The 27,735-nt window shown below is 35.0% G+C and overlaps 1 protein-coding gene and 1 long non-coding RNA gene across 2 annotated transcripts in view; one reads left to right on the forward strand and one right to left on the reverse strand.

Moving 5' to 3' along the window:
* Positions 1-24,354, reverse strand: part of LOC129049077 (uncharacterized) — a 35,100-nt gene extending 10,746 nt beyond the window's left edge. The window contains exon 1 of the long non-coding RNA XR_008511859.2: positions 24,322-24,354. This is a non-coding gene — a long non-coding RNA (uncharacterized LOC129049077). The remainder of the gene's footprint in view (positions 1-24,321) is intronic.
* The window catches only part of PDE3A (phosphodiesterase 3A), a 303,896-nt gene that overhangs the window by 223,248 nt on the left and 52,913 nt on the right, over positions 1-27,735 (forward strand). Inside the window, exons 3-5 of the mRNA XM_024257297.3 lie at positions 17,858-18,115; positions 20,642-20,796; positions 25,778-25,893. Coding sequence (XP_024113065.2) covers positions 17,858-18,115; positions 20,642-20,796; positions 25,778-25,893 — 529 coding nt within the window. The remainder of the gene's footprint in view (positions 1-17,857; positions 18,116-20,641; positions 20,797-25,777; positions 25,894-27,735) is intronic.

The raw sequence follows: 27,735 nt of genomic DNA on the forward strand, positions 1-27,735 counted from the left end.
TCAATCATGATAGCCACTGCATATGCTTTGAAGACAGTTTAGAATTAGACATTTCCAAGTGTCTTTGGACCTATTTGTCTTAATATCAGAGTGTTATCATAGTCCATAGGAAATTTAATGAGGCTGTCAGTTGGTCCAGCAGCCACAAGACATGCTTGATGGATATTCAAGAAGCTCTTATAATCTTTTGAGCCAGAGTAGAATGTAGCTGATGATAGAGATAATATAGCAAGTTTAAAGTATTTGTTTGAAGTATTGAAACTAGTAGGGAGACACTTTGAAGCTCTTTTTAGTTAGACCTTATTCTGTCTTAATTTTATGTTCCTCAGTTTGCCATCAGGGCCAGCACTTGAAAGGGGCCATTGCATCTGCTCTATGTCCATTTTTAAAATAAAGCTTTGCTTATTTGTTTTTATGGCATATTTCAATTAAAGCATTGGCACCCTACTTCAGTCCTCATCTCCCTATTTTAAGATGAAATGAAATTAAAATTGACTGAAATGATGGTTAAAGACAAATTTAATATCAATGTTTTTCCTACATCCTCCTCATTTTCAGAAAAAAACATATTTTTAATCAGTGATTGTATTAATCTTATGATTATAATTTTAAAAGATTATTTTTGAATTTATTTTGTCCTTTTTTGCATAGATCTTTGTCTTAAAGAACATGTGCTGAATTTCTGTAGAAATTGGCTCTTCATATTCCATAAATCTGTTGGTATTACCATACAAACGCTGTGTGGAAGCATTGACTGAACTAGCAATTATGTCTACAAGAAGAAAACAAATCTATGACAGAAATCCTGAGTGACTCACTATTATGACCAAATGACTTATTTACTTACTTAATTTCCTCCTTTATTCAGCAACACATTGTTGCTAAACGTGGAGTAGGGTATCATTTTGAAATACTTCCCATATAAGACCTTGATGATCCTGCCTGACATCTGCCTGTTAAATGTCTTGGTGAGCCACCATGTCTGCTGATCCTAGGATAATCATATTTTTTAATTGTCTCATAACATTCTGAATATAATAAGATTACAACTGAAACCAGTTTCTTAAACTGAAGTAATTAACCCAGACTTGTAGACAGATACATCATACAATTTTATTTGCATTACCACCTAAGAGGAAAATGAAGACAGATGCCTTCCTATTAGCAATAGAAGTCTCCACAAGAGTCCACAAGTTTTTCCTTCTGGGGCAAACCATATGAATGATCTGGCTTAAGTATCAGAAATAGAGAGAATAAGTGGCATTTTTCTTGATGGAAAAATATTAATAGTGGGACCTTTCCTAATACTTAGTTCTGGGAAGAGTCTAATCTGACATTTTCAAAGATGTGAAAGAAGGGAGTCAACCATGAAATCTTGGAGTTTACTGATGACCTTAACAGGTTCCCCTTAATAATCTTTTATCTACTTAGGCTCCCATTAATTGGAGGAAATGTTTGTTTAAAAAAAATATTGTATAGCTAATTGGCAAGGATATTTTCATATCATTGAAGGTAAATGACTGTACACAGGAACAGTACCCAGTATTTAGCATTGTGAATAGCGTAGGGCTTCGGATCCAGACTACCTGGGTTGGAATGTCATCTCTGCAGCTTAAGATCTTTGTAACCTTGGGCAAATTACATAACCTTTTGTGTGCACTGCTTTCAAATGTTGAAAGTCACTCCCTTTACAATGTCATTTTTTAGATCTCTGAGTTGCATCTTAGTAAATCAAGAAATTATATTACAAACTGTAGATGTATTATGCCTACCTGCCCTATATGTAAAATGACTTAGAGATAAGCTTACTCCATTCTTGAAAACCAGTAAGCAAGAAGGAACCCTCAGGTATTCTGAGAGGGAAGGGAATTTCAAGTTCCCAACTCATTGCTCGGGGGATCAGAAGCTAGAAAGCCTTGAAGTCCATATTTCAAAGATAAGACTTAGGTGTTGGATCTATGAGACTTAGAGGGGCTCAAGATTTTGAGGGAAATGCTGTGTTATAGTGATAAGTATGTTTGCTATCTGTCTTTCACCCTTCTCACAATTCTCTTTTCTGGATAATAGCCTTTTTTGTTTGTTTTGTTCTTTTTTTGATCCTACTTTGAAGAGAGGTATGAATGATAATGGTGACTCTGTTCAGAGTGGCCATTTTCAAAGTTTGGAAAAGAACCACATGGACAGATTCAGGTGTTTTAGGATCTGCACTTTGAGAAACAACTGTTTTCACTTTCAACCAACTTCTTTCACTCTTCTTATAACCAGGGGTACTGGATACACCCACAGGGTTTTCTCCTTTATCCTCTAACCCCTTTCAGTTCCCTGAATGCCTTCCACTAGACTGCAAGCTAGCCCTAAGGTGTAGATAGTACCAGGTACCCAATAGATTTCAGTTAATATTTGTCAAATGAATGAAGAAGAAATGGATATTTTTTCAGTACCTCTGTGTTCCGTTTGTGACATTATTGAAATAGGGTAAATTTGCAGTGGAAAACAAACAAATAAAATTCTATCATACTTATGTGTTTTTTGTGCTCATAAACTTCAAAATCACTTCTAACAGTGTTTCTTTAGATAAAACACACTCTGTTTTCCAAAAATATTTTGAAATTTGATCTATTTTTAAGTTTGAAAACTTTATTATTCAGTTGATGGAATCCTTGATTAGTTGTAGCAAATGAAATTTACTGACTTTTATTTCTTTTATTATTATTGTTATTATTATTTTGAGATGGAGTCTTGCTCTATCTCCCAGGCTGGAGTGCAATGGCACAATCTCAGCTCACTGCAACCTCCGCCTCCAGGGTTCAAGCAATTCTCCTGCCACAGCCTCCTGAGTAGCTGGGATTACAGGCGCCCACCACCATGCCCAGCTAATTTTTTGTATTTTCAGTAGAGATGGGGTTTCACCATGTTCGCCAGGCTAGTTTTGAACTCCTGACCTCAAGTGATCTGCCTGGCTCGGCCTCCCAAAGAACTGGGATTACAGGTGTGAGCTACCACACCAGGCCCTACTGACTTTTAAAATACATTTATGAGGTGTTTAATGTTGTGTTAAAAAATTGGGGGCTATTGAAATCACCCACCCCCTCAAATGTTTACACTGTGGAAGGCAATAGAGATATCAAAGGGGATCATTTTCTTAGTTGGTCAGACAAAATATAGATTTTATTAACTCACAGGTGAATTATCCACATATTATTCTGTGAAGTCTGGGGTACTTAAAGAGATTCTGAAAGAAGAAATTGAAAGAATATTGTAGACAGAGTAAAGAAGACTATTATAGGAATAAATCTATTTCATTTCTTATGTCGCCATATCTCATCTACTTCCAAGTGCAAATGATTCTCCTTAATGTAACTTTCACTCTTTTCTTCCTGGACATTCATGCTGTGAATGGCCTTGTTTCCCATGTTTATTGTTGTGGCAGCCTTGGTCAGATCAGCCTTCTTCTATGCCACACCTTAACCTTCCTCAAGCACTGCATACTGTTTGACTACATCATTTTCCTTCTCAGCCATCTTTCATCATTGTTACCAACTGATAGAATTAGAAATCTTTGTCTTTCATTCTTGGGCATCTGAAATCTAGCCTCATACTTCCCTTTCAACCTTCATTTCTGCTAATAAAAGGCAGTAACTTCCCCTGCCTGAGAGTCTAGTCTGCTAATGGACTCCTTTACCCATTCACCCTTCTTATGCAGTCCCCACGTGCTGCCTTCATGCTTCTTCCAGCTTTTCTGCTCTGCCCCCCACTTACTCTCTCTAGACCTGTTCTTTCACCTCACCAGGATCTCCAGTCCGGTTGGCCAATCTTTCTTTCCTGTCTGTCATACTTCTCCTGTTTTCTCTTTGTTGCCTTTTCAAGTCAAATTTTATGCTGAGTAACACTGGAAAGTACTCAACTGGGCCTTTGTATTGCTTGAGAATCTAGCCAGCTCTTTTTTATCCCTCTTTCAAAACTTTTCATTCTGGTTTGTACTTCTAACCTCAACATTGCCCACATCACATTCTCAGCAAGGGACTCAGTGCCTAATTCACAGTGTAAATAAAAGTCAAAGTATAAAAATTTGTTTAACTTCTCACCCATAAATCTATATTCTTCTTTCTTACTGTTATCATGGAAAAGGTATCTCCCATTGTGAAAGGTTACTCCTGTACCCCTTACTTCCTTCTCTTGGATTTTTATCTATTTATCATTCCATTGTCTTTACCCTTCAGCATTTATGCTGCTCACATGCTTAGTAACTCTTTAGACCCTGTTTTCCCTCTGGATACTGACATATATCTATCTTCCACTTTACAGCCAGTTTTCATGAGACTTGTCTCTATGCTTTTCATTTTTCTATCTACCTTTAATTGCTCAATTTATTGCACTGTGGCTGGCTACCTCAGTGTTTCACTGAAACTGTAGTCCGTAGAGTTGCCAGTGATCTTCCAAATACTAAGCTCATAAACATTTTTCAAGATTTACTAACCTCTCAAGTACTGATCCACTGCTGACCACTCCTTGCTTCTTAACATTTTCTTGGCCCCATGGACACTACACTCTTAGTTCTCACTTGTCCCTTCTTATTTCCTTTTGTGGATTTCTCTTCTGCCTGGCTTTTAAAAGTTGGTATTGATTATGGCTCTAGCCTCAGTATACTCCTTTCTCTTCACACACTTTCATAGCAACATGCTGTTGAAATGACCATATATATGTCTTCAATGCCCAAATGTATATTTCCAGTTCAGAAGTCTCTCCTAATATGCCACTGGAATCATCCAATACCTCAGTATCCTTGTCCAAACTGATTCCTTCTCTTTTGATTCCTCATTCTATGAAAGATTCTTAGCTACGTATCTTCCCAAACCTTCATCCTGAAAGTTAGCCTGCCTCCTCTCTCCACACATACTGATGATGCCAGTACTCTACAGGACTTTCTTACTGTCCTTACTAGTTAATCAAAGCTCTTGAATATGGCTCATATTCCTGCCATGATCTGTTTCCTCAAACTTCTCCAGTGTCATCCTTTCAACCTGAAGCACTGTGTACCTCACCTGAACTTTGTCTTCAAAAGGCCATTCTTTACCTCCAGGCCTGTTAAGATCTTCTCCTTTTCCAGAAAACATACCCTAATCCTTTGCTTACTCTTTTCATGTATGTACCCAATTGTGGAAAAATTTGTAGGATTGCTTTTTGTGTCAGTACTATACTTCTCCTTGGCAGTTTCACTGTTTTCTGCATAGTGCTTATTCCAGAATCAGGTTGTTAAATAATAGTTTTTAATCATGACTCCAGTATTTCAGTGTAACAATTCTCAACATGCTTTAAGTGTGAGATTAGAACATGCAATTGTGCTAGGAGGTTGAATGTTTTAAGATGGCTTCCAGAAAAGCAGTGATTTGTTTCAAAGAACTGTCTCAAACACTTTAATTTACTTGTCTTTTAAGGTACAGAATTGGAGAGAGGGCATTTACTTATCTTTGAAGGTTTGGAGTATGTTACTTATGCAGTCATCATTTCTCATATTATTGAGTGCCTACAAAGTACCAGATACCACACTAGGTGAATGAAACCTAGCATTGCCCTTGTCCTTGTACAACTTTGAGCCTAAAGGAGGAAGACAGACCATCACATACAGACATACCAAAAGCTGAATTGAGAATTGTGGCAGGTGCTGTTGCAACGAGGATCTATGTATATATGTAATATCTGGTCAGAGATGCAAGATTTCTCAAAAGTTATAGCTCCAAGGGTTTTTTTTTTTTTTTTTTTTTTTGGCTTGCTTTTGTTTCTGCTGTTTTCAGGGTATGAAAGGAATATCCCAACAGGCATTAATGTGGAGATGTTTGTATGGTCCTAAAGCAGTCAGGGAAGATGTCCTGGATTAAGTATAGAAGAGGCAAGTCTGTAGCCTAGATAAGCACCCATTGAATATGAGGCAGGAAAAAGTCTAGTGTTGATACGGATAAAACAAATGGCAATAAAGTTTTACAAAACAATGTGTTCAAATGCATTTGATGTTTTATGTTAATATTTTAATCACAGTAGAAAATTACATGTGGGAAAAATGTTAATCAAATTGTGTATGGGAAGAAGTCACGTTTCTAATATGTCTTATAAAAACTGAGAAACGTAACAACTAAAATGTTTGCAACTTAGACAAATCATTAATTATGTAATTGTAATTTCACTTTAACAATGATCCTGAGGGATAAGACACATTTTAAATTTTTTATTTCTACCAATAGACTTATGTAAGTTATTCTTTTTTAGCTTTTTTTTGTTTTCTGTGAAAAAAAACTAAATTTTGCCTGTTAATGAGGCAGTAGCACTTGTTTTAAAAGAGATGGTCAGATAATTCTTTTAAAAGGCAGAATACTGCCATCTGTTGTTCACTGAAGTTTTTAGCCTAAGCAAACAGAAGCCTCAAGTTCAAGTTTAATAGCAATTCTTGATATTTTACAGACAAAAGCCCAGCCCACATTTATCAGCTTTCTGAGTTCGTACTTATTTCAGAGATTCTCAGTTATTCCTATCATATTTAAAAACTCTTGCTCATATCAGAGAAGTGCTCACATCCAGTTAAGTTCTCTTTGCTTCCTGTTTCTTCCAACAACAGAAATAATAATGTTTTTTATTTACATAGCAATTTGTACCTAACCGAGCCTTCCCACATTTGTGTGAGCAGTCACATGAGTAGCTCATTGCCTGAGTTGATTATATCTTTGCCAGCTACATCATCTTTTCTAATTAAGAGAAAGAGAGAAAACCAGCATGCAACTTAAAGGCAGCTAGGGTTATCTTCTGAAAGATGTGGGTTCTTTCTTACTAGAGTAAGTGATGAATAAGTATGTTCTATTTCCTAAATAATAAAACACTACTGTAAAATTGTTAACTTTGAGTTGTTAAGTGAGTTCGCTAGTGTCTGGAAAGTAGTTAGAAAATCTAAACAAGACAGAATTTTTCACCAATTTTTGACTTGTTTGCTGATAGCTTGTAGAGACACGTATAAGGACAGAGGCCATGTATGCCGTCTCATTTGGTCACTTGCAATGCTCTTTGAACATCAAAAGAGAAGGATGTTAAGAATTCTGGTAACTAATGAAGTTTGTTGTGTTTCACACCTCACATGGAAGCTGCCCACAGACAGGTTGGGAAGCAGTTTGATGAAGGGCCCTATATGTTTTCCTCCTACTGTACATATATATTATCTTAAGGAAAAAAATCCAAATGTAAACTCGTATTCCCTGCCAGAAAATTAAAATACGCAAACATCTGCTTCCTTACGATGGCCTTTAGCCAAAGTTCAGCCTACAAAGAGTTACTGCAAAATTTTCACATGATTTCATTTTTTAAAAATTTCCCAACTAACTTCAAGTCTAAAATTATAAATGGGTCCTATGAAAGTATAAACACATATGCAATTTTGCTGTCTCTGAGGTCAGAACCAGTAATGCACCAAAGATCATTGTATCAAATGCAGCTCATCTTCTAAATTAATGTAGTACATTAAAGACCAAGATATCATTTCCTAGTACTACAGACAGCCTCCCAGAGAAAGAGCTGGGGGGATGAAGTGGCACATTGTGCTACAGAGATGTAGGAGGAGACAGCTTCCAAAAACTCATCACACATCTTTTCCCAGCATTGAGGACCAAAGTTGGATGAGAAAAGCGCCAGTGACTATTTCCTTTTAATGTGTCATCTCTTACGCTGTTTATTCGTCTCTTATCCCAACTCCCTTTCCACCCTGAGAATATTCCTCCCATGCTGTGTTTGCCTCCCAGGGTGCCTCCCAGGATGACTAAATAGAAAGAAAAAAATACTTCCAACAATGGAACTATGATGCCTGCTTTTAGAATTCTTTTCACATCCTGTGTTATAAATCATTCCAGTGCAATCAACCATATTAACTGAAACCAGGACTTTTGTACAATCACTTTTTAAGAACTTAAAATTAATATCAGGACTATTATGGGTATTTTGCAGTAGGGAGTACAATATATCTGACTGCATTTACCTAGACTAAGAAGTGGAAATAGTTAGGTTTTCGTTTTTATTGTTTTATTTTATTTTTTAATTATTATTATTATTTTTTTTTTGGTAGAGAAATCATATCTCTGTGCTATCTTCATTTATAAAGCAACTACTGGCCCAGTTCATGTAGGGGACAAACACCCACATGCACAACATACATTCCTTTGCACACACAATCTTTCTCAACAACGTTTCACTGACAATAATGATAATGTTGGTGATGTATAATACTTATCAAACAAACATATATTTTGGGCCAAGCACTCTAACAAGTCTTTATGTTTATGATCTCATTTAATCATCAGTTATACTATACAGTCGATATTACTATTAATCCCTTTTTAGAGATGAGACAACAGTTAAAGAAATAAAATGAGCCAGGCATGGTGGCTCACGCCTGTAATCCCAGCACTTTGGGAGGCCGAGGCAGGCGGATCACAAAGTCAGGAGTTCGAGACCAGCCTGGCCAACATGGGGAAACCTGTCTCTACCAAAAATACAAAAATTAGCTGGGCATGGTGGTGCATGCCTGTGGTCCTAGCTATTCGGGAGGCTGAGGCAGGAGAATTCTTGAACCCAGGAGGCGGAGGTTGGTTGCAGTGAGCTGAGATCGCGCCACTGCACTCCAACCTGGGCAACAGAGTGAGACTCCATCTCAAGAAAGAAGAAAAGAAAAAAGGAGAGGAGAGAAGATGGTAGGGGAGGAGAGGGGAGGGGAGGGAAATAAAATGAATTTACTTTTTAAATAAAATAAAAATCTTAGCAGATCTGAAATTTGAACAGAAGCAGTCTGACTTCGGGTCTTGCATCCTTAAAGACCCCATGTATTACCTCGTATAATAAATATTTGATATTGATGAATGAAAAAAACTTTCTCTTATATCCCAACGTTTTAAAACTCTGCTTTCCAACTTCCCACATACACAACCTTACAAATTATATATATGACAAAAATATGTTTCTCTACCTTTTTGCTTCCCAAATGCTAATTCATAAACCAAGCTTAGCTTTCTATCTCTTGTTCCAGGAATGTTAATGAATAGCTTCTATCTCTTGTTCCAGGAATGTTAATGAATAGCTTTAACATTGCAGTTACATTATGTCTCATTTTAAGGGAAAGAAAATGTTGAGTTTAAAATACTATGGAGCTCTCTTAACAGACATAATTAGGACAAATAGCTGGTCTGGGAATTTAAAAAAGTTTTTAAAGTAGAGAATCATAAAAATATGATATAAATTTTCTATAATTCTAGTGATATATTTTAACTTAATACATAGAGTATGCAGGTTTTTGCACATCTTTGATGAAGAGCCAAGAATGTTTCTCTCAAGTATGTGTCCACTGAAGTGACTGACTGGAGTTTCAGGTTGCCGTTCTTACTTACACCATACCCATATTTCATATTTCATTGTACATGCTTGCCAGTTTCAGTTTCTTTATAGTGGAAACAACTTAGGAACTTGGAAGCATTCTGAGTTGAAAAGCCTTTAGGTGTGCCGTGATTTTCTTTTTGAATCTTTATAGTTGTATCTCCCCTACCTAAATCAAGGGAAATACATTCTTAGGCTCTCACCCTTATAAAATATATTTATGAACTCTGTGTAAAGCTACCTAACTTCGTTTTCAAGGAAACAATTCTATTTTTATGCAGGTGTCATTTCTTTGTAGATGTTTTGTTAGCCTATGTAATTTACAGTGACAAATATAACAGGCCTAAAGAGATTTGGGAAGAAAGGAAACTGACACTAGGCAAATGCGTAACTTACCTATTGGGAGAAGTATATGGAAATTCCACCAAATAGCCTATTCCTTGTGAGCTATTCAGTGTACACTAGGCAATTTACCATAAGAAGGAAACAGCATCAGTGACTCAATAACTATTTATAAGGTAGAGCTTGTGAAAGATTAGCAATTAATACAATAAGGACTTTTCTAAGTCTACATAATAATTTAAAAATCTTTTTTTAAATGTAAAATGCTTAAAGATGCCAAGATGTAATTTTAAAATCTTTTTCTTTTTTCTTATTTGATGGGTGTGTGTGTGTGTGTGTGTGTGTGTGTGTGTGTACATTATGTAGAGAAATGAATTACTTGCCCAATTGGAAGTGACCTTCAAAAGTTCCAGCCCACTTCTCTGATTTCAGAGGAAAAGAGACTAAGTGCTCTATTGGATACAGTATTGCCTATAGGAAACCTGTAGGTTTGGTTTTGGAAATCGTCATAAAACTTAAAATGTTTTTAAGTGGCCTAATTTGAAGTATATAGAATTTCTACTAGGTTATCTAGATAATTTCTCAATTCTAATGTTTCAGCATTTGTAACCTATCTTTAAGTTTCATGTAGACTTACGAAGAGAGGCTTTTGGTGCTGCTTCTAATTCTTTTCCTCCAGTTAGAATAAATTAATTTCCAAAGCAAGTGACAGGCCAAATTGTTCACTGAGTCAGAAGACTGGAGAATTATTACATCTTCTGCCTGTGGGCAGGGACATATTCAGCCTATTTAATTAAGTTATCAATTTAATCTGTGATTTAAAATATGTGGCAAGCAGAGTCATAACTTGACTATATTGGTGCTACCTCAAAGAAAATTTATCAAGAATTGGATGCATTATCTTCATCTATACCCCAGGTGCTAGATAATCTCCTTAATCATTTTAAAGAATAAATTTATGTTGACCCTACCATTTCTCCAGTCTTTTTCTGATTTTTTCCCTTGGGCACCTTTACTTTCTTTAAATAAAATGATGTGTATCTGCTTTTTTTGTTTGTTTTCATTTACTCTGTTCACATAATTATTTCCTAAGCATTCTTAGATTTTATCTTTTAGAAATTTTCCAGTTCTCAATATTTTGACATAAACTCAAACACAGCATCACAGCAAATAATCTGATATGTTACTTAATGATATATGATTTTATTTTACATTCTGTTAGTAACTTGGTTACATAGACTTGTCAGAATTTTTCATAGTTTGCAACTTAGAAAATTTTAGAAGCTTAGATGCCTTTTATAGCACGCCAAATACCTTTTGACCTCCATACATATTCGAAGATTTCCCTTTTATCATATCAGTACTGCAATGTCAAAGTTTTTGCCCACTAGTAATAAAAATTAAAACAAATTGACCAGGTGCGGTGGCTCACGCCTGTAATCCCAGGACTTTGGGATGCCCAGGTGGGCAGATCACCTGAGGTTGGGAGTTTGAGACCAGCCTAACCAACATGGAGAAACCCCATCTCTACTAAAAATACAAAATTAGTCGGGCATGGTAGCATATGCCTGTAATCCCAGCTACTTGGGAGGCTGAGACAGGAGAATCACTTGAACCCGGGAGGCAGAGGTTACTGTGAGCTGAGATCACGCCATTGCACTCCAGCCTGGGAGACGAGCGAAACTCCATCTCAAAAAAAAAAAAAAAATTAAAAAAATTAAAACAAAATTTCTGTAATTAATTGATAGGCACACGTCTAAAAGTATGTATAATATTGATTATACTTGTTGCATTTTAAACTTCTTATCTATAGCATCAGACTTTCTGGGCCTTTGGTTTATGATGAGTAAAATAACTTAGAACCACTCTAGATTGTAATATACCAAGGCCATTAACAATTGTGGTAGTCTAAAGCCAGGATTAGGTAGGACATCCTGGAAATGGGAAAGTAGACTGGATGAAGATAAAAGAGGAAAAGGAAGTTGTTTAAAAACTGAGTACTCAGTCGGGCACGGTGGCTAACACCTTTAATTTCAACACTTTGGGAGGCCGAGGTGGGAGGACTGCTTGAACCCAGGAGTCCAAGACCAGCCTGGGCAAAATAGCGAAACCCCATCCGTACCAAAAATACAAAAAATTAGGCATGGTGGTGTGAGCCTCTAGTATCAGCTGCTAGGGAGGCTGAGGTGGGAGGATTACTTGAGCCCAGGAGGCCGAGGTTGCAGTTAGCCGAGATCGTGCCAGTGCACTTCAGCCTGGGTGACAGAGTGAGACTCCGTCTCGAAAAAGAAAAAAAAAAACACATTGAAAAATGGTGAATTTACCAAAAGTATCAGTTATTTTTGGCTTGATATATAAAACCGCACTTTCCTCCACTGTTTATCATACTGAAATTCCACATTTTCTATTTAAAGGTGGCAATCCAGATTTGGTTGCCATTTAAATAGTGTCTAGGGAAATACACTTGCATTTTCTTAAATGTTAAATATAAATATTTCTATTATAAGGAGAGTCTGTGAAGTAGAATGTTTTATATTGCTTGGTAACTTTTTTTTTAAAGGAAAAGATTTGTTTGATCATCTGCACCATAAGAAGATTCAACTGCGATTTTATGCTTAGCGTGGCTCGTACTGCACTGAAAGATGGTTTCAGATTGTTAGTTTTAAGACTTTTCTTTAAACTGGCTTTTATATAAACTTAACATTTAGTATTTATTATCACTATCTAAGATTTCACCAGTTAAATAAAACATTTCTGAGTACCATTGGTATACCTCAATATTTAATTATATTGTTTTTTTCAAAGTTGATAGGCATGGAAAAAACTTCTGTGTGAATCACGCAATTTTTTCTTACTTTGTACATGATTTAAAAAACACTACCAAAATCCAAAACCCCTCTCCCTTAAAATTCCTTAATAGGGACATCCTAGACATACCCATCCTTTGTAGCTTACCTGCTATTTATTGAAACAGCAGCCAGTCCATCTTTCTGTCTTTCACCATGTCATGTGTGGTTAGCCTTGGTGGGTTTGCTGCAAACAAATCTGATTGTTGGTTTTAAATTGCATGCCTCATTGAAGCCTTTAGTTATTTGAGCAAAAAAGTGGTAATAACTTCTTATGTGTGATGTATCTGTTGACTGTAACATAATTTTATTCTAGAATCATGAAAACAGTAAAGCGAGGACCTGACTTAATGATACTAAGGATATGTTTTTTTTTTTTTCCCAATAGTAGAAGTGTTCACTTCAGTTTCTTAGACAATTTCAGTAAGGATAATTTGTCTCTTGGCTTGAATGTTGCTTTTGTTTTCACTTAAAGACCTTTGCTTTTGCAAAAGCTACAGCATAATAGTAGCATCAAAATACATAATGTGCTTATTTTCTAAATCCTTATGTAACTGTGACATTGACTTATAAAGATGAGTTTTCAGTTTCTATTTTAAAGTTGCTTTTTAAATGTTTACTATTTTTTCTATATATATACAAGAAATATATCTATTACTTTAAAGAAAAAATAAAATGTATTATAAAAAGACACACAATTTGATAATTATAAAAAGATTTGTCTTCTTCCCAGTAATTTATTTAAAACTTGTAATTCTCATGAACATGTTCTACTTTTTCTTCAGATTTGTAGATTTTGTGTACTGAGAAGATTTTAAGCGAACTTTTTAGTTATTACTAGAGAATAAACTTAATTTCATTGTAAAAACATTTAAAATTTTGTCTTGAAAACAAAGTTTGACTTAAAATTTCAAATTTGTATGGAAACAGTCCAGTTAATTGTTAGTTTATTAGAACAACATGGCTAAAAATAAACATTACTATTTCAGAGGATCACACTGGATGAGATTTTCAGAAGCATAATGATTAGAGATGCACTTTAAAATACTTATTTCTAAAAGGGAATGTTAGCTAAGTGGCATTTTTACAAACATTAAAAAAATTGAATAATGATATTATCTCTATCTGCAGATGACATGATCTTTATATGTAGAAAACCACAACAATTCCACACACAAAGAAATCGTTAGAGCTAACAAATGAATTCAGTAAAGTTACAGGATTGAAAATCAACAGACAAAAATCAGTAACAATTTTATATACAAATAAGTACCTAGCTGAAAAAGAATCAAAAAACACTCCCATTAACAATAGCATAAAAAATACTTAGGGATAAATTTAACCAAGGAGGTAAAAGATTTGTACATTGAAAATTATAAAACATTGATGAAAAGAATTGAACACACAAATATATAGAAAAATATTCCACTACTCAATCAGAAGTATTGTTAAAATATTTATACTACCCAAAGAAATATAGAAATTTAATGCAATAACTATCAACGTTGCAATTGTGTCTTCACAGAAAGAAATAGAAAAATGCAATCCTAAAATTTGTATGAAACCACAAAAAAACCCCAAATAGCCAAAGCAGTACTGAGGGGAAAATGGTTGAAGGCATTACACTTTCTGATTTACAACTATATTACAAATCTGTGGTAATCAAAATAGTATGCTACTGGCATAACAACAGAAACCTACACCAATAGAACAGAACAGAGAGCCCAGAAGTAAATTCAAGCATACATGTTCAAATAATTTTACACAAGGGTGCTAGGAGGACACAGGTGGAAAGGGTAATCTCTTTGATAAAAGATGCTGAGAAAGCTGGATTTCTACATGCAAAAGAATGAAATTGTATGTTTATCTTACACCACACACAAAAATCAACTCAAAATAGGTAAAGACTGAAATGTAACACCTGAAACCATGAAACTTATAGAAGAGAACATAGAGGGAAAGCTCTCGGACATTGACCTTGGCAATGAATTTTTGGATAACACACCAAAATCTCAGGCCAAAAGAGAAAACGTAAGTAAATGGGGCCACATCAAACTAAATAGCTTCTGCACAGGAAGGGAAACAATCAACAAAATGAAAAGGCAACTGACAGACTGGGAAAAAAAATATTTGCAAAGCATACATCTGATAAGGAATTAATATCCAAACTTTATAAATAACTCTTACAATAGGGGAAAAATAACCTGATTAAAAAGTGGACAAAGGACATGAACAGACATTTCTCCAAAGAAGACATGAAAGTGGCCAACATATATGTATGGAAAAGTGTTTAACATCACTAAGCATCAGGAAATGGAAATTAAAACCACTATAAGATATCACTTCATTCCTGTTAGGATGGCTGTTATTAAAAAGACAAGATATAACAAATATTGGCAAGGGTGTGGAGAAAAGGGAACCCTAGAACACTGCTGTTAGAAATGTAGATTGGTACAGCCATTATAGAAAATAGTATAACGAACGGTTCTTAAGAAAATTGAAAATAGAACTATATGATCCAAATAAAATCACCACCTCATAAAGATGCCTGCACTCTCATGTTCATTGCATTATTCACAATAGCCAAGATATGGAAATACCATAAGCATCAGTCCATGAATGAATGGATGAAGAAAACGTGGTATGTATATATGCACACACGTATATACATACAATGGAATAGCATTCACCCTTTAAAAACGAAGGAGATCCTGTCATTTGCCATAACATAGATGGACCTGAAGAACATGATGCTAAGTAAAATAAGCCAGACACAGAAAAATATTACATTATCTTACTTACATGTAGAATCTTAGTTTTTAAAAAAGGTCGAATATTCAGAGATAGAGAATAAAACAGTGGTTACCCTGGGCAGAGTCAGGGGACGGGGCAGGAAATGGAGAGATGTAGGACAAGAGATACAAAGCAGATATATAGGATGTGTAAGTCTAGGGAATCTAATGTACATGAGGACTACAGTTAACAAAATAGTGTTGTATTACAGATTTTTGTTAAATAAGGAGATTTCAGCTGCTCTTGTCACAAAAATACTATGCGAGACGCTAGATATGTTAATCTGTCTCGCTATAGTAACCATTTGACTATCTGTACATATACGCACAACATGTTGTAAGCCTCAAGTATACACAATACAAATTATTTTTTAAATAAGTAAATAAAAATTCTACTTTTAGCTCAGAAAAATAAAATTAACCCTATAGGTACAAATATGACATATGCATGACTATATATCCTATAATTATTACTATTACGCTTAAATTTTCATATTGGTTCATAACAGATATTTATGCCTGTGATCAGAGTACATGGGTACTATTATTAAATTATGCATTAAGCAGTTACGGCTATATTTAAGCATGTAAAATTAAGATTTTCTGTTTTTGTTTTTTTTTTTCACCGTACTGGTTCAACACTTGAGCTATGCGATGAAGCTATTTTTGTTTGCAGCCTGATATTTCCACTTGCCACCTGTCTGATTTTGGCAAGTTATTTGTGTCTAATGAAAGTGAAAGTAATAATAGTACTTACTAATACTTTGTAGACTTGTGGTTAATGTCAACTTTACCATTATTATTATAGTTATTGTCATTCTAGCAGTAAAAGACATAACTTTTCTGTATGACAATTTTACAGAGTAATTTATTCATTACTTATAGGTATTGCAGGACTAGATATCTTTATGGACGTTAGGTGTTATGATATTTTTCTAATTACAAGAATAATATATATTTACTGTTTCTATAACATACTTTTCCAACCCACTGAACAATATTTTCTAGACAATAATTTATGAATCTACCCACATCTTTTAAACAAGGATAGACAACTTTATAATACAGATATAATGAAATTTTTAAAAGAACAATTTATCTACTTATATGTATCTCGGTTGTCGTTGCCAGAACACTGCTATACCCTTTGTGTTATTGTTTTTATATGTTTAGATATTTGTAGAAGTATTTCTTTCGACCAAATATGTATGTTGTTTTGCTGGATCATAGAATATATACATTTAAGCTACTAATTGATAGGCTTAGCAAAGTTTCCTGCCAAACATTTTGGATTGTTTTTCCTCACTACTCATTTACCCAAACCATTACTAATGCTTGGTATTATAAATCTTTTACTGTTTTGCCAATTTTGTAAGTGAAAGTTGTTTTTATTATGTTGATTTCAATTTAATTATAGGGGACATAAGTGGCTTTATATATATATATTGGTTATTTACATTTTGTTTGAATTGTCTATTCACTTCCTTTTTCAATATTGTCCTGTATTGATTTTTTAGAAGCTCTATGTTTGGATATGTTTTATCTTCTCTGTGTGGCAAACATTTTCTCACAGACCATTTCCTCCTTTGCTTATGGTATATTTTCTTATGTAGAAGTTTACATCTTCATTTAGTCAGATACATTAGGAATATCCTTGGCAGTTTATGAATTCATGTTATTTTTAAAGGTTGTAATTTCAAGATTATAAAATAGTCCCTCATATTTTTCTTTTAATCGTACAACTTTATACTTCTGTTTTTTCTCTCTTTGGAGTTTATTTTATTTATTTATGTGTATTTTCCCGGCCTCTGTGTTTTGTGCTCTTCGTTTCTGCTGTGAGGACAGAGTAATGACTCTGCTCTGATAGGCAGTTTGGCAGAATATGACAGATGTGCCACAGAATCCCAGAACTGAAATTTCTATTCTAACCAACAACACGAAGAGAGACAGATTGTGAACTAGCACACAAATGGAGTTTTTTTTGTGTCTATCTCTAATAACATTCGTTGAATAACTACCATTAGCAAAAATATTCGTTGAATAAGCACAAGGTTCACGTGTCACATTAAAATATTACTAAAAATAACATTTTGTGGTATATTAATGTTACTTTTGGAGTGAAATTCCTAAAGAACATACATGTAAAATTTTGAGCTCTTCATAAGGAGTGATGTGAAGTTTTTCTTCCCCAGATCTCTGAAACTTTTTGCCTTTTAAAAACTAGCATTCATCTTTTTAATTTCTTCAAATATGCTTGACCCTCCCCAAGTTCTAGCATTAAAAAATGTGCCACAAATGCAAAAAAGGGTGGCAGCTAGGGCACATTTTAGCAGAATTTGAAATAGGTAGTGTGAATTTTACTGTACTGAAATCCTAAAGAATCAGCCCAATCCATTTCTTAGTGAAAAAGTCCAAATTAATGCTTTGTGCCTTCAGATTCAGGACTTTTCTTGCCTGATCTTGCCTTGGTTTGTGTCTCAGTCTTCAGGAACCAGTATTACTGTGGACATTGCCGTCATGGGCGAGGCCCACGGCCTCATTACCGACCTCCTGGCAGACCCTTCTCTTCCACCAAACGTGTGCACATCCTTGAGAGCCGTGAGCAACTTGCTCAGCACACAGCTCACCTTCCAGGCCATTCACAAGCCCAGAGTGAATCCCGTCACTTCGCTCAGTGAAAACTATACCTGTTCTGACTCTGAAGAGAGCTCTGAAAAAGACAAGCTTGCTATTCCAAAGGTAGGTAGTAATGACATACTCCTTAAAGGGTTAAACTATTTTTTTTAATTGTCTTCTGGGTCTCCTTCCTGTCACCTCAACTCCATCTGCAGATTCATATCAGTGACTCAGGCAAAAAGTGTTGATCATGGTGACAAAAGTAATAAATATTTAAACATAAAGACTTCTGTCCTTATACTTGATAGTTTTCTGTACATAGAAAATTTATCTTTTTTTATGTTACCTCTTTTATTTAATCTTTCATGTTACTTGCAAAACGTTTTCTCTTCTATATGCCAGGCGCTTTTCTAAGGTGATAAGGATATTGCAACAACAACAACAAAACAAAAAAGGCAGAAATCCTTGCTCCTTTCTAGTGCAGATTCTGTTTAAAATTCATTGACTCCTAAAACTTAAGGTTCTTTACTCTTTGATTCTCTTGAATGATATACTTCAGAATACCCTCCTGACTTTCCAATACACAATCAATTTTGAACCCAGAACAGTTTTAGTCAATTATAGATTATTTAAAATAAAATATATCCTTAGTGATTTCTATAAACATATATTTTCTATGTAAAAGGAAGAAATTACACAAACTTATTCTTTTTACGTATACGGTATGAGTTTTACGAAAGTAAATTGTAAGAGGATCCTCACCCAGTTTAGATCTCAATATTAATTAAAAATAAGTCATATTAAGGACAAAAAATTCAGCGTCAGTGGTCTCTGGTATATTCAGCACAGTTATTTATTTAGTAAACAATCAGCTATCCCTTTGAGCCAGTGGTCAGTCAGTAACATCTGTGCTTCTGCTGTTGTGAGTCTCTTCTCTCAGGAATGTGATCTTCATAACTTTGTCAATAACATATTTACATAGTTTCCTTCCAACATGCAATTCCCTGATGAAGATATACCTTAGTATAATATGACAGTAAGGAAATGGAGAGAGAGATTAACTGGTTCCTTCAGGTCTCAAATTAGACCTGAGGTCAGTGACAGATTTAAGGCAAGAAACCTGGTATTTAAGAGTGTTTGAGTTTTCTCTTCCAACTGAATTACCTTCTAAGATGCACATTCAGATGTTTAAGAGACACTGGAAACTATTTAATATCAGAGCTATTCTTAAATCCCAAGGTGACATATAATTCGCTTCTCAAAATTTTTTACCTTCTTTGGAAGAGCAGAATATCTTTGTGAACTATGCCTATGTGGTTGGTTTATTAGGAGTGATTAGCCACAGATAAAAGTGGGTTGTGGTTCTGTCTATTATGACTGTTGCTGAAGTTGTAGGAAAAAGACCTTCAGTTTAGCTTTTTCTTTTCTTTTTTTCTTTCTTTTTTTTTTGAGACGGAGTCTCACTCTGTTGCTCAGGCTGGAGTGCAGTGGCGTGCTTTTCACTCGCTGCATGTTGGCCAGGCTGGTCTCGAACTCCTGACCTCAAGTGATCCACCCGCCTTGGCCTCCCAAAGTGTTGGAATTGCAGGCGTGAGCCACTGCGCCTGGCCCAGTTTAACTTTTAAGGTCAAGACCCACTTTAGAGTGTTGGTGCTCATCCTAGTGATCCCAGACTCTTGTCTCAGTGCAGATGATGCTACATGTCCTGTTTAGGATATGGTGGGAGAAGAAATGAGAAGGGGAACAGCAGGTTGGCCAGCAGGGTCTCCTATTAAGAGGAGTCAACACTGATGACATTACCCATATCTCTGTTGTCTAAGTTACATTAATCATAAGAGAAGTGGTGCATTTTATGAAAGACTTACATTCTTACACTGAGTTCCTTTCATTTGTAAATGAAGATAATAAAGTCAATAATACTTGGGGGTATGACTGTGGTACAAGGTGATATAAATTAATTCATGCCCCCAAACAAGTGACTTTTGAGGAAAAACTTCTCATAATAACTAATATGTGTGTATAGGTGTGTAAATCCTGTTGAATAAATATAACTATAAAATTATCCCAGAGGTAATTGACTCTCACTCCTATAATCACATATTTGTATAAGCATTGAAATAAAGACCCTAAAAGGTTATTTATTTATTTATTTATTTATTTATTTATTAGACAGACTTTTGCTCTTGTCACCCAGGCTGGAGTGCAGTGGTGTGATCTCAGCTCACTGCATTCTCCGCCTCCCAGGCTCAAGTGATTCTCCTGCCTCAGCCTCCCGAGCAACTGAGATTACAGTCACCCACCACCACGCCCAGCTAATTTTTGTATTTTTGGTAGATGGGGTTTCACCATGTTGGCCAGGCTGGTCTCAAACTCCTGACCTCAGATGATCCACCCGCCTTGGCCTCCCAAAGTGCTGGAATTACAGGCGTGAGCCAGTACGCCTGGCTGGTTATTTTTATAATATGCGTTCATTTTGGCCAGAGAGTCTTTTATTAAATTTCTGAGCACTCAAATTTTAGATAGGTGATATTCAACCAATGTAATTTAGTCAATTCACTTCTAATTAAAAGCTCATTTCCTTGTATTATGTTACATAAAATTTAAGAGATATAAAATATGCTGGGTAATGAAGTCAAGTCTCTTTCCTAGCGCCTGAGAAGGAGTTTGCCCCCTGGCTTGTTGAGACGAGTTTCTTCCACTTGGACCACCACCACCTCGGCCACAGGTCTACCCACCTTGGAGCCTGCACCAGTACGGAGAGACCGCAGCACCAGCATCAAACTGCAGGAAGCACCTTCATCCAGGTGGCATACGGCTCCTGCTGGTTTAATGTCTCTTAGAGAACTTACTTGCCAAAAATGAGTTATAAATTACAGGAGAAGGAAGGCTAACCAATTACATTTGGTTGGAGGTCAGCTTTGAAGATGGAAAGGGTACATGGTTTAAATGCAGAGCAGTGTAAGGGGTTAACATCAGATAATTAGGCTTAACATCTGTTGTGTGGCCTTAAATATACGTGGAAAGAATGACCTGATGTGATCTCTGCCATTGTGACCTTAGATGGGAGGGGTTAAGCCCAGGATAAAGGCAGGTAATTTTATCTACATTGAGATTCATACTGAGACCCTTAAATCGAAAGCATGTAATTTGACATTTGCAATTGATATGAGATGCCCCTAGCCCTGTCATTAGCCTCCCACAAGACCAGCTGTCTTAGCGTTGTACAAAAGTCAAAAGAGCAAATCAAAAGTAGATCATCCTAAGAACACCTAGATATGTTCAAACATTTGGTAATTTAAACTTTTCTGAGGATATTAATTCCAATTTTTCAAAGCAACTTAAAAGCCAGAATTATCAAAACCAAAGACAAGGTTATATTAACATCTAAAAATAATCTTGAAGAAAATAGCTAAGGAAAGTGCATTTAGAGGGAGATACTGTGTCCTTTTCTATTTCGAATAAAACTATTATACTTATCATACTTTATTCAAATTCAAATTTATACTGTATTCAAATTCATACTTTATTCAAATACTTTATTTATATATTCAAATACTTTATTTATATATATTTATATTTATTTATATATTCAAATACTTTATTCAAATACTTTATTCAAATTATGCGAACATTTACCATATGATTTCAGGTTTTTGAAACACATATATCAGTTTTATCAATGACCTAATGAATGAAAAATATACACATCTATGTCGTATTACATGATAGCAGTATCAGAAGTAATTTATCTCCTGATCCTTAGTCTGGGATATAAATAAACCACCATACTGAGACTAATAGAAATATTTCACATTATAAGAATTTAATGACTGACTGCTGACTTTTCTTTTTTGATTAAAAATTTTTAATTGGTTTCTTCCATATTATTTGTATTCTAAGAAATCTATAGAATTGGAAAGAAACTCAAATGTCATTATATATTTTATATGTCAGTATAATCTCACTCCATCCTATTACCTGGGCTTTTGTAAAACTTGTAAACAACACAAGAAGAGATTATGCAGTGTTTCATGAAAATTTCCTGACGTTTGAAATTAGTAGTCAATGATCAGTATTTTTCTCTAAAAATACTGATCATTGACAATTGCTACAGCAGCAAATACTGACAAATGCTAATAGTATTATAGTTAACTAGTGCTTAATAAAATGAATTACGTTTTCAGTGTGTATCATTAGAGTCTGCCTATTTTGCCAATGCACCTTGCTAAGTTTCCTGTCATAGTATAGGTAATGCTTCATGATTTCCTTCCCATAGAATGACTCTATCAATCAATCAAAAATCCACTCATGCCTTCTCAAATGCCTTTTTTTCTGTTATTCTTTGTTACTTCTAGTCAAATCCTATTTCCCCTGCTTTTCTCTTCTCTTAGTCAATTAAATGAACTTGAGGGTTTAAATTGAAATGATGACAAGGAAGGAAGTTCCAAGAACTTTTAAGAACTTAACGCCCAAGGATCTTGTCATTCTTCTTTGTAAAATGGATCATCCAAATATTTACAATAGAAATAAGGAATAGCATACAATTCCATTCATTCTCATTCTCTCTCTCATTCCTAAAAATACTCATAGATGTCTTGTCTGGACATACGTTTTCCTCACTGCCTAATATACTATCTCATAATCTCACTGTCCTATGAAAAGTACTGATGTAAGATCTGAAAGCAATATAATTCCTTCATCATTGTGAAGAAAGGAAATTCATTCTGAATACAATTTGATCCCTTTAAGAGAAAACTATTTATAAGTAAGTGGCAGTAGTACCACCACTAAATACAACTAGTTTTGGCTTGATTATAAATCACAGTCAAAACCTTCTTTTGAGTTTTAGCCCTGAAATTTCTTCCCTTTTAGCCCTTTTATTTATTCCTTTCCATATCTTTTCATTTATTGGGTCTCTTTGAGGAAGGACTACATTGATCAAAAGAAGAATAAGAATGAGAAACAAAAATTAGAAACACAACTTATATTCCTTTATATATACAGCTGGATAATTTACCCCTGGGTAATTTTAAATACAGTCTGGTAGAAAGCACACTGGACTAAGAATCTGAAGGGTCTTGGCCCTACCACTCAGAAATGTACTATGTTCTTAGAGGCAAGTCATTAGCCTGCCAGAATCTCTGTACCCAATTACAAGGAGTCATTAGGAAAAAGGGGAACTATGACATAATTGGAGGGGTAAATTAGATGGAAGAACACAAGTAGGTGCTTAAAAAATAGGCTTTAGAGAAATAGGAAAAGCTGAAATAAATCAGACCCTAAATCATCCCAAGTTGACTTTGGAATTGACCCCTGTCTGTGTATTCAGGCAAAAAGAAAGCAGTAAACTTGGCAAAAGAGACTGTTACCTGATCAGACTTTAAGGACTTAGAATGGAGTCATTACGGGGATAATAAGAGCATAAGACCACCTTTGGGAAGAAGATTGAGATCTTCCATCACAGGCACATAGGTAATTTTCCTCTGCTGTGCCAGCATGAGAAAACCATGTAAAGGCTTTCCTAAGCTGTTCTCCTTTACAGAATCCAAATTATTTCATATTCATGAAATTTAAACAGGAATCAGGAAATAAAGGACAGCGATGAAAAGCTGAAAACTGTGAGGGTCTCACAAAGCAATATATGAAAGCACCTGTGAACTATAATGCATTTATATATAATACATTGATTTATTGCATTAATAGTAAAATACAATTAATTGTTTATTGTATTAAGAATGTGATATGACTAGGATGTTATTTATGTTGAGTTCATTAAATCTGCATTTATTAAAGATACTCTAATGTATTTTGCAAACTTGAAAATGAACACATTTTAAATGTTTTTATTTGAAAAAAATAGTAAATTGTTGAGATAGCCTTCATATCTTTCTGATATATTAAAACATTCAGTTACTGTAAGGCATTGTCTTTAAAAAGTCTACTTAGAAAAGTAAAAGTAACAACCTGTTCACTGTATTATGTAATGAGAACTGCGAACATTTAGGCCACATATACATTACATAATATTTCTTCACAGTAATCAGTTAGTCAATCCAGCAAAATGAATTAAAAGGGACCAGCATCACCAGAAGATAGTCAGTGTTGTCATCTGTTTCAGATCCAAAGTTTCTTTTAGCTCATTATTTCCTAAATGCCAAGAACTTGTGAAATACCTAGGATGTGCTTTCTGAGAAGGATGTCAAACAAATATTTTTATGCCTTACTTAATTGCATTTTATAATTGCTGAAGGTCATACCACATTTCAAATGTCCTCATATATGGAAAACTGCTATTAGAAGTAAGGAGAAAAGATGAAGTTTTAAAATACCTGGGTGAGTAGTTGAAGAAAAATCTCCCTGAAATGGAAAAAAAAAAAAATTGAGATAACAAGTGTCAGAGTGTCAAATTGACCTCAACACAAATTATACATCTTACCCATTGCTGAATTTACTAGTAATTAATGGATACAGACAATAGTAAGACCCATGCTTAGCATTCTTTCCTTTGAGAGGTCTATTAGTACAATTTTCTGAAAGTCCCTTTATTCCACATTAGCACATGTTCTGGTTTGGATTTAGCATGCAGGGTTCTAAGCAATGCATGCATAATATTACTTGCACAGAGGGAACCATTTTAGCTCTGGAACCTCTCCAAATTATATCATATTAATTATAAGCTTATATGGCAATCTCCATGCATCCGTGAGCCCATAATTCTATCAATTTTAGGTTTATTTACAATAAGCTACCCAGACAGACCAGGCACATCCTGCTTACATTGCCAATCTAAGATTGGCAAAAGATCAAATTGTCAAATTATATTTACATAAATTATAGATTGTACCCAGTACCAAATTTACTAGTGCTTGAAAGGACACAGGTGTTAGCAAAACACAGACCAAGCACTTTTCCCTTGGAGCAGTCCAAGATTGTCAACACAACTTTCGAAATTCCCTTCTCTCCCAAATTAGGATGGAGTCTATTTCAGATTCAACATGTATAAGTTTTAAGCAACACATACAGAGAAATTTTGTCTTGGAATACCTCCAAAATGTATATCACAATAATTGCATGACTTACATAACATTCTCTAGCTCAGTCTTCCATGAATCTATTAATTCCACATTTATTTACAATAAGCAACCTAGGCAGACCAAGTACATCCTGGTACAAGCATTTGCTAGATGAAGATTCTCCATTGCCTTTCTCCTAGTACATATAATCAGTGTGTTTAGCATCAGCTCCATTGTTGGCATGTCCATTTTTAAAGGGAATTTGACTAGATCATTTCCGTCACAAGAAATAATGCAAAAAAAAAAAACCCATTATTTTTGAATGATTTCATGGTCATTCAATTTTTGAATACAGATCCACCAAAAATAATAGAGTATTGAAGTAAGCATTATGACACAGCTTACATAAATTCACCCGCATCTCAACCAGTTAATCTGCAAGCCTCTTTTAGAAAATCTGTGAGGAATGTAATTTTAGAGTACAGTGAGAAGGTGTTTAATTTGTATTAATTGGATAATAAGAAAGTTATCTTTCCTCTTTGTTAACCCAGTATGCTTGATGAGTAACTGCTATATCCCTGCAACGGAGATTGTTTTTACATAATCTGTTTCATCATTTGGAAGTACAGTGGTTCTGTCACTGAACCTGAACCAATACTCAGATTGGCAAATCTATTAGAGAAATGATGGTTGGGTTCTGGCAAGACTGGCTCAATAACTGATGAATAATTTCTTTAATTTTCTTTTAATTCTGTCTTTATGGTGCTTTTAGTCCTGATTCTTGGAATAATCCAGTGATGATGACCCTCACCAAAAGCAGATCCTTTACTTCATCCTATGCTATTTCTGCAGCTAACCATGTAAAGGCTAAAAAGCAAAGTCGACCAGGTAAGTAACTTAACTGGAGAAGGATTCATACTGTGAGTGTGGAGTCCTAGAGTAAACCAGACCTTAAGTGTTGAAATATTCTGAGGGTGCCGTATATTCAGATATGTTTGGTTTGTCTGTTCTAATAAGCAATTAGTTATTTTTTAAAAGTCTCAATAACCAATTAGTTAAATTTCCACCTTATGTGATGATACAGATTCTTTCAAAGTTGTTGTATTAGATTTCCTATCTTGAAGTAATTAGATGCCTAGGAAATCACTTTTACCATCAAGGATCATCTCTGGTAGCATCATCTCATAATAGAAATTCCAATTTTTTAGTGTCTATTAAAATTATTTTTCAGGAGTATGATATATGAATTCAAGGAAGTGTTTCATTTACTACACATGAGCTATGATAAGGAATTTAGATATCAAAATTAAGAATAACAAAGCTTTAGATAGGAACATGAAATGATATTGGGGAAGACCACCTCATTTGTTCAGGGTCCTTGCTCACCCGAAACTGTAATAGGAGTTTTTGTCAGATTCCGTCTCTGAATTGCCTTTCCCCTAGAAGCCCAATTAAGAACCTGGGAGATTTCCTCTGACCTTTCCTTTTTGGAATCTAACTTCACGGTTTCACTTCTCAGTATTACAGAAAATATCAGTGAGATTTTCAGTAACTTCCTGCATAGTTTCTTAATCTTCTGCCTTTAGCAGTTTAAGAGTTCATCAAATGGTTAAAAGGAAAACTGCCCACTTCCCACTGAGATATGAAACATTCAAGTTCTGGCTGCCATGGCAACCCCTAACTCCAATTTTTATGTCACCAGCCTCATGACATTGCTAAAAGCTCTGCTGGCTTGCCTCCCAAATAGCTGTACCCCTCTGTCTGGATCCTTCACTTCTTACTCCATGCCAATAGTCAGTAAATCATGCTATGAAGGGAAGAACAATTTGCAGGATTTTGGCCCACCTTTCTGAGGTTCTCTTCTTTATGGGAACCTAGTCCCTCAGAATTGTGTGCTTTGCCTCGATAGCTTTTTTGTACCATTTTATTGGAATTACATCAGTAAAATAGACCATTAAGGTAATCTACTTTTCCAACAACTAATCTGGTCCTCTCTGCTCTTTAGAAATGTTCATTAAATTTTGCCACTTAGAAGTCATTAATGACCTGCTAATAAAATCGAGCTTCCATCAGGGCCAGGCAATGTAGGGTAATGTAGGCAAATACTTAAATTGAGATATTCCTGAAGGCAATTACGGATTAGCTCAGTAATAAGGAGAATCATCTGGGACTCCAGCAAGGTGGAGAAACTTCATTTGAGAATTCCACATTAAACCCAAGACTCTTAAAGGGGTGCTAAAGTGGTTTTAGGTATGTAGGATGCCTTGGCTCCATACAAAAATATATACAGATACTTTTGGAAGGGAAACATCACCAGTTAAGGGCCATGAGATTTTATCAGATCACATTCAAACATGGAGCTTACAACCAGGATCACTAATTGCACAAAGAAACACCAAGAGTTTGAGTTAACAGAAACAAAAACACAACTTTCTAGATCTGTAAAAGGGTTAAAATATTTAAATTAAAATTTAATTTAAAAATTTACATATTTAAGGAAAAATAATAGCAATGAGAAAAGACATAACTGCAGAGCAGCTAAATGTAACTTTTGGAGATGTAGTCAAGGAAATATTAAATAGCATAGTAGACTACTGAAGAAAGAATTAGTAAACTGGGTAGAGAAAGATTGGAAGAAATTATCCAGAAAGCGACACAGATGAAGAATTGGAAAATATAATAGATTTTAGGAGATATAGAAAAATTAGTCTAATGTACATGATGTATGTA

Source organism: Pongo abelii, chromosome 10 (genome assembly GCF_028885655.2).
Source record: "Pongo abelii isolate AG06213 chromosome 10, NHGRI_mPonAbe1-v2.0_pri, whole genome shotgun sequence".
Classification (NCBI taxonomy): Eukaryota; Metazoa; Chordata; class Mammalia; order Primates; family Hominidae; genus Pongo; species Pongo abelii.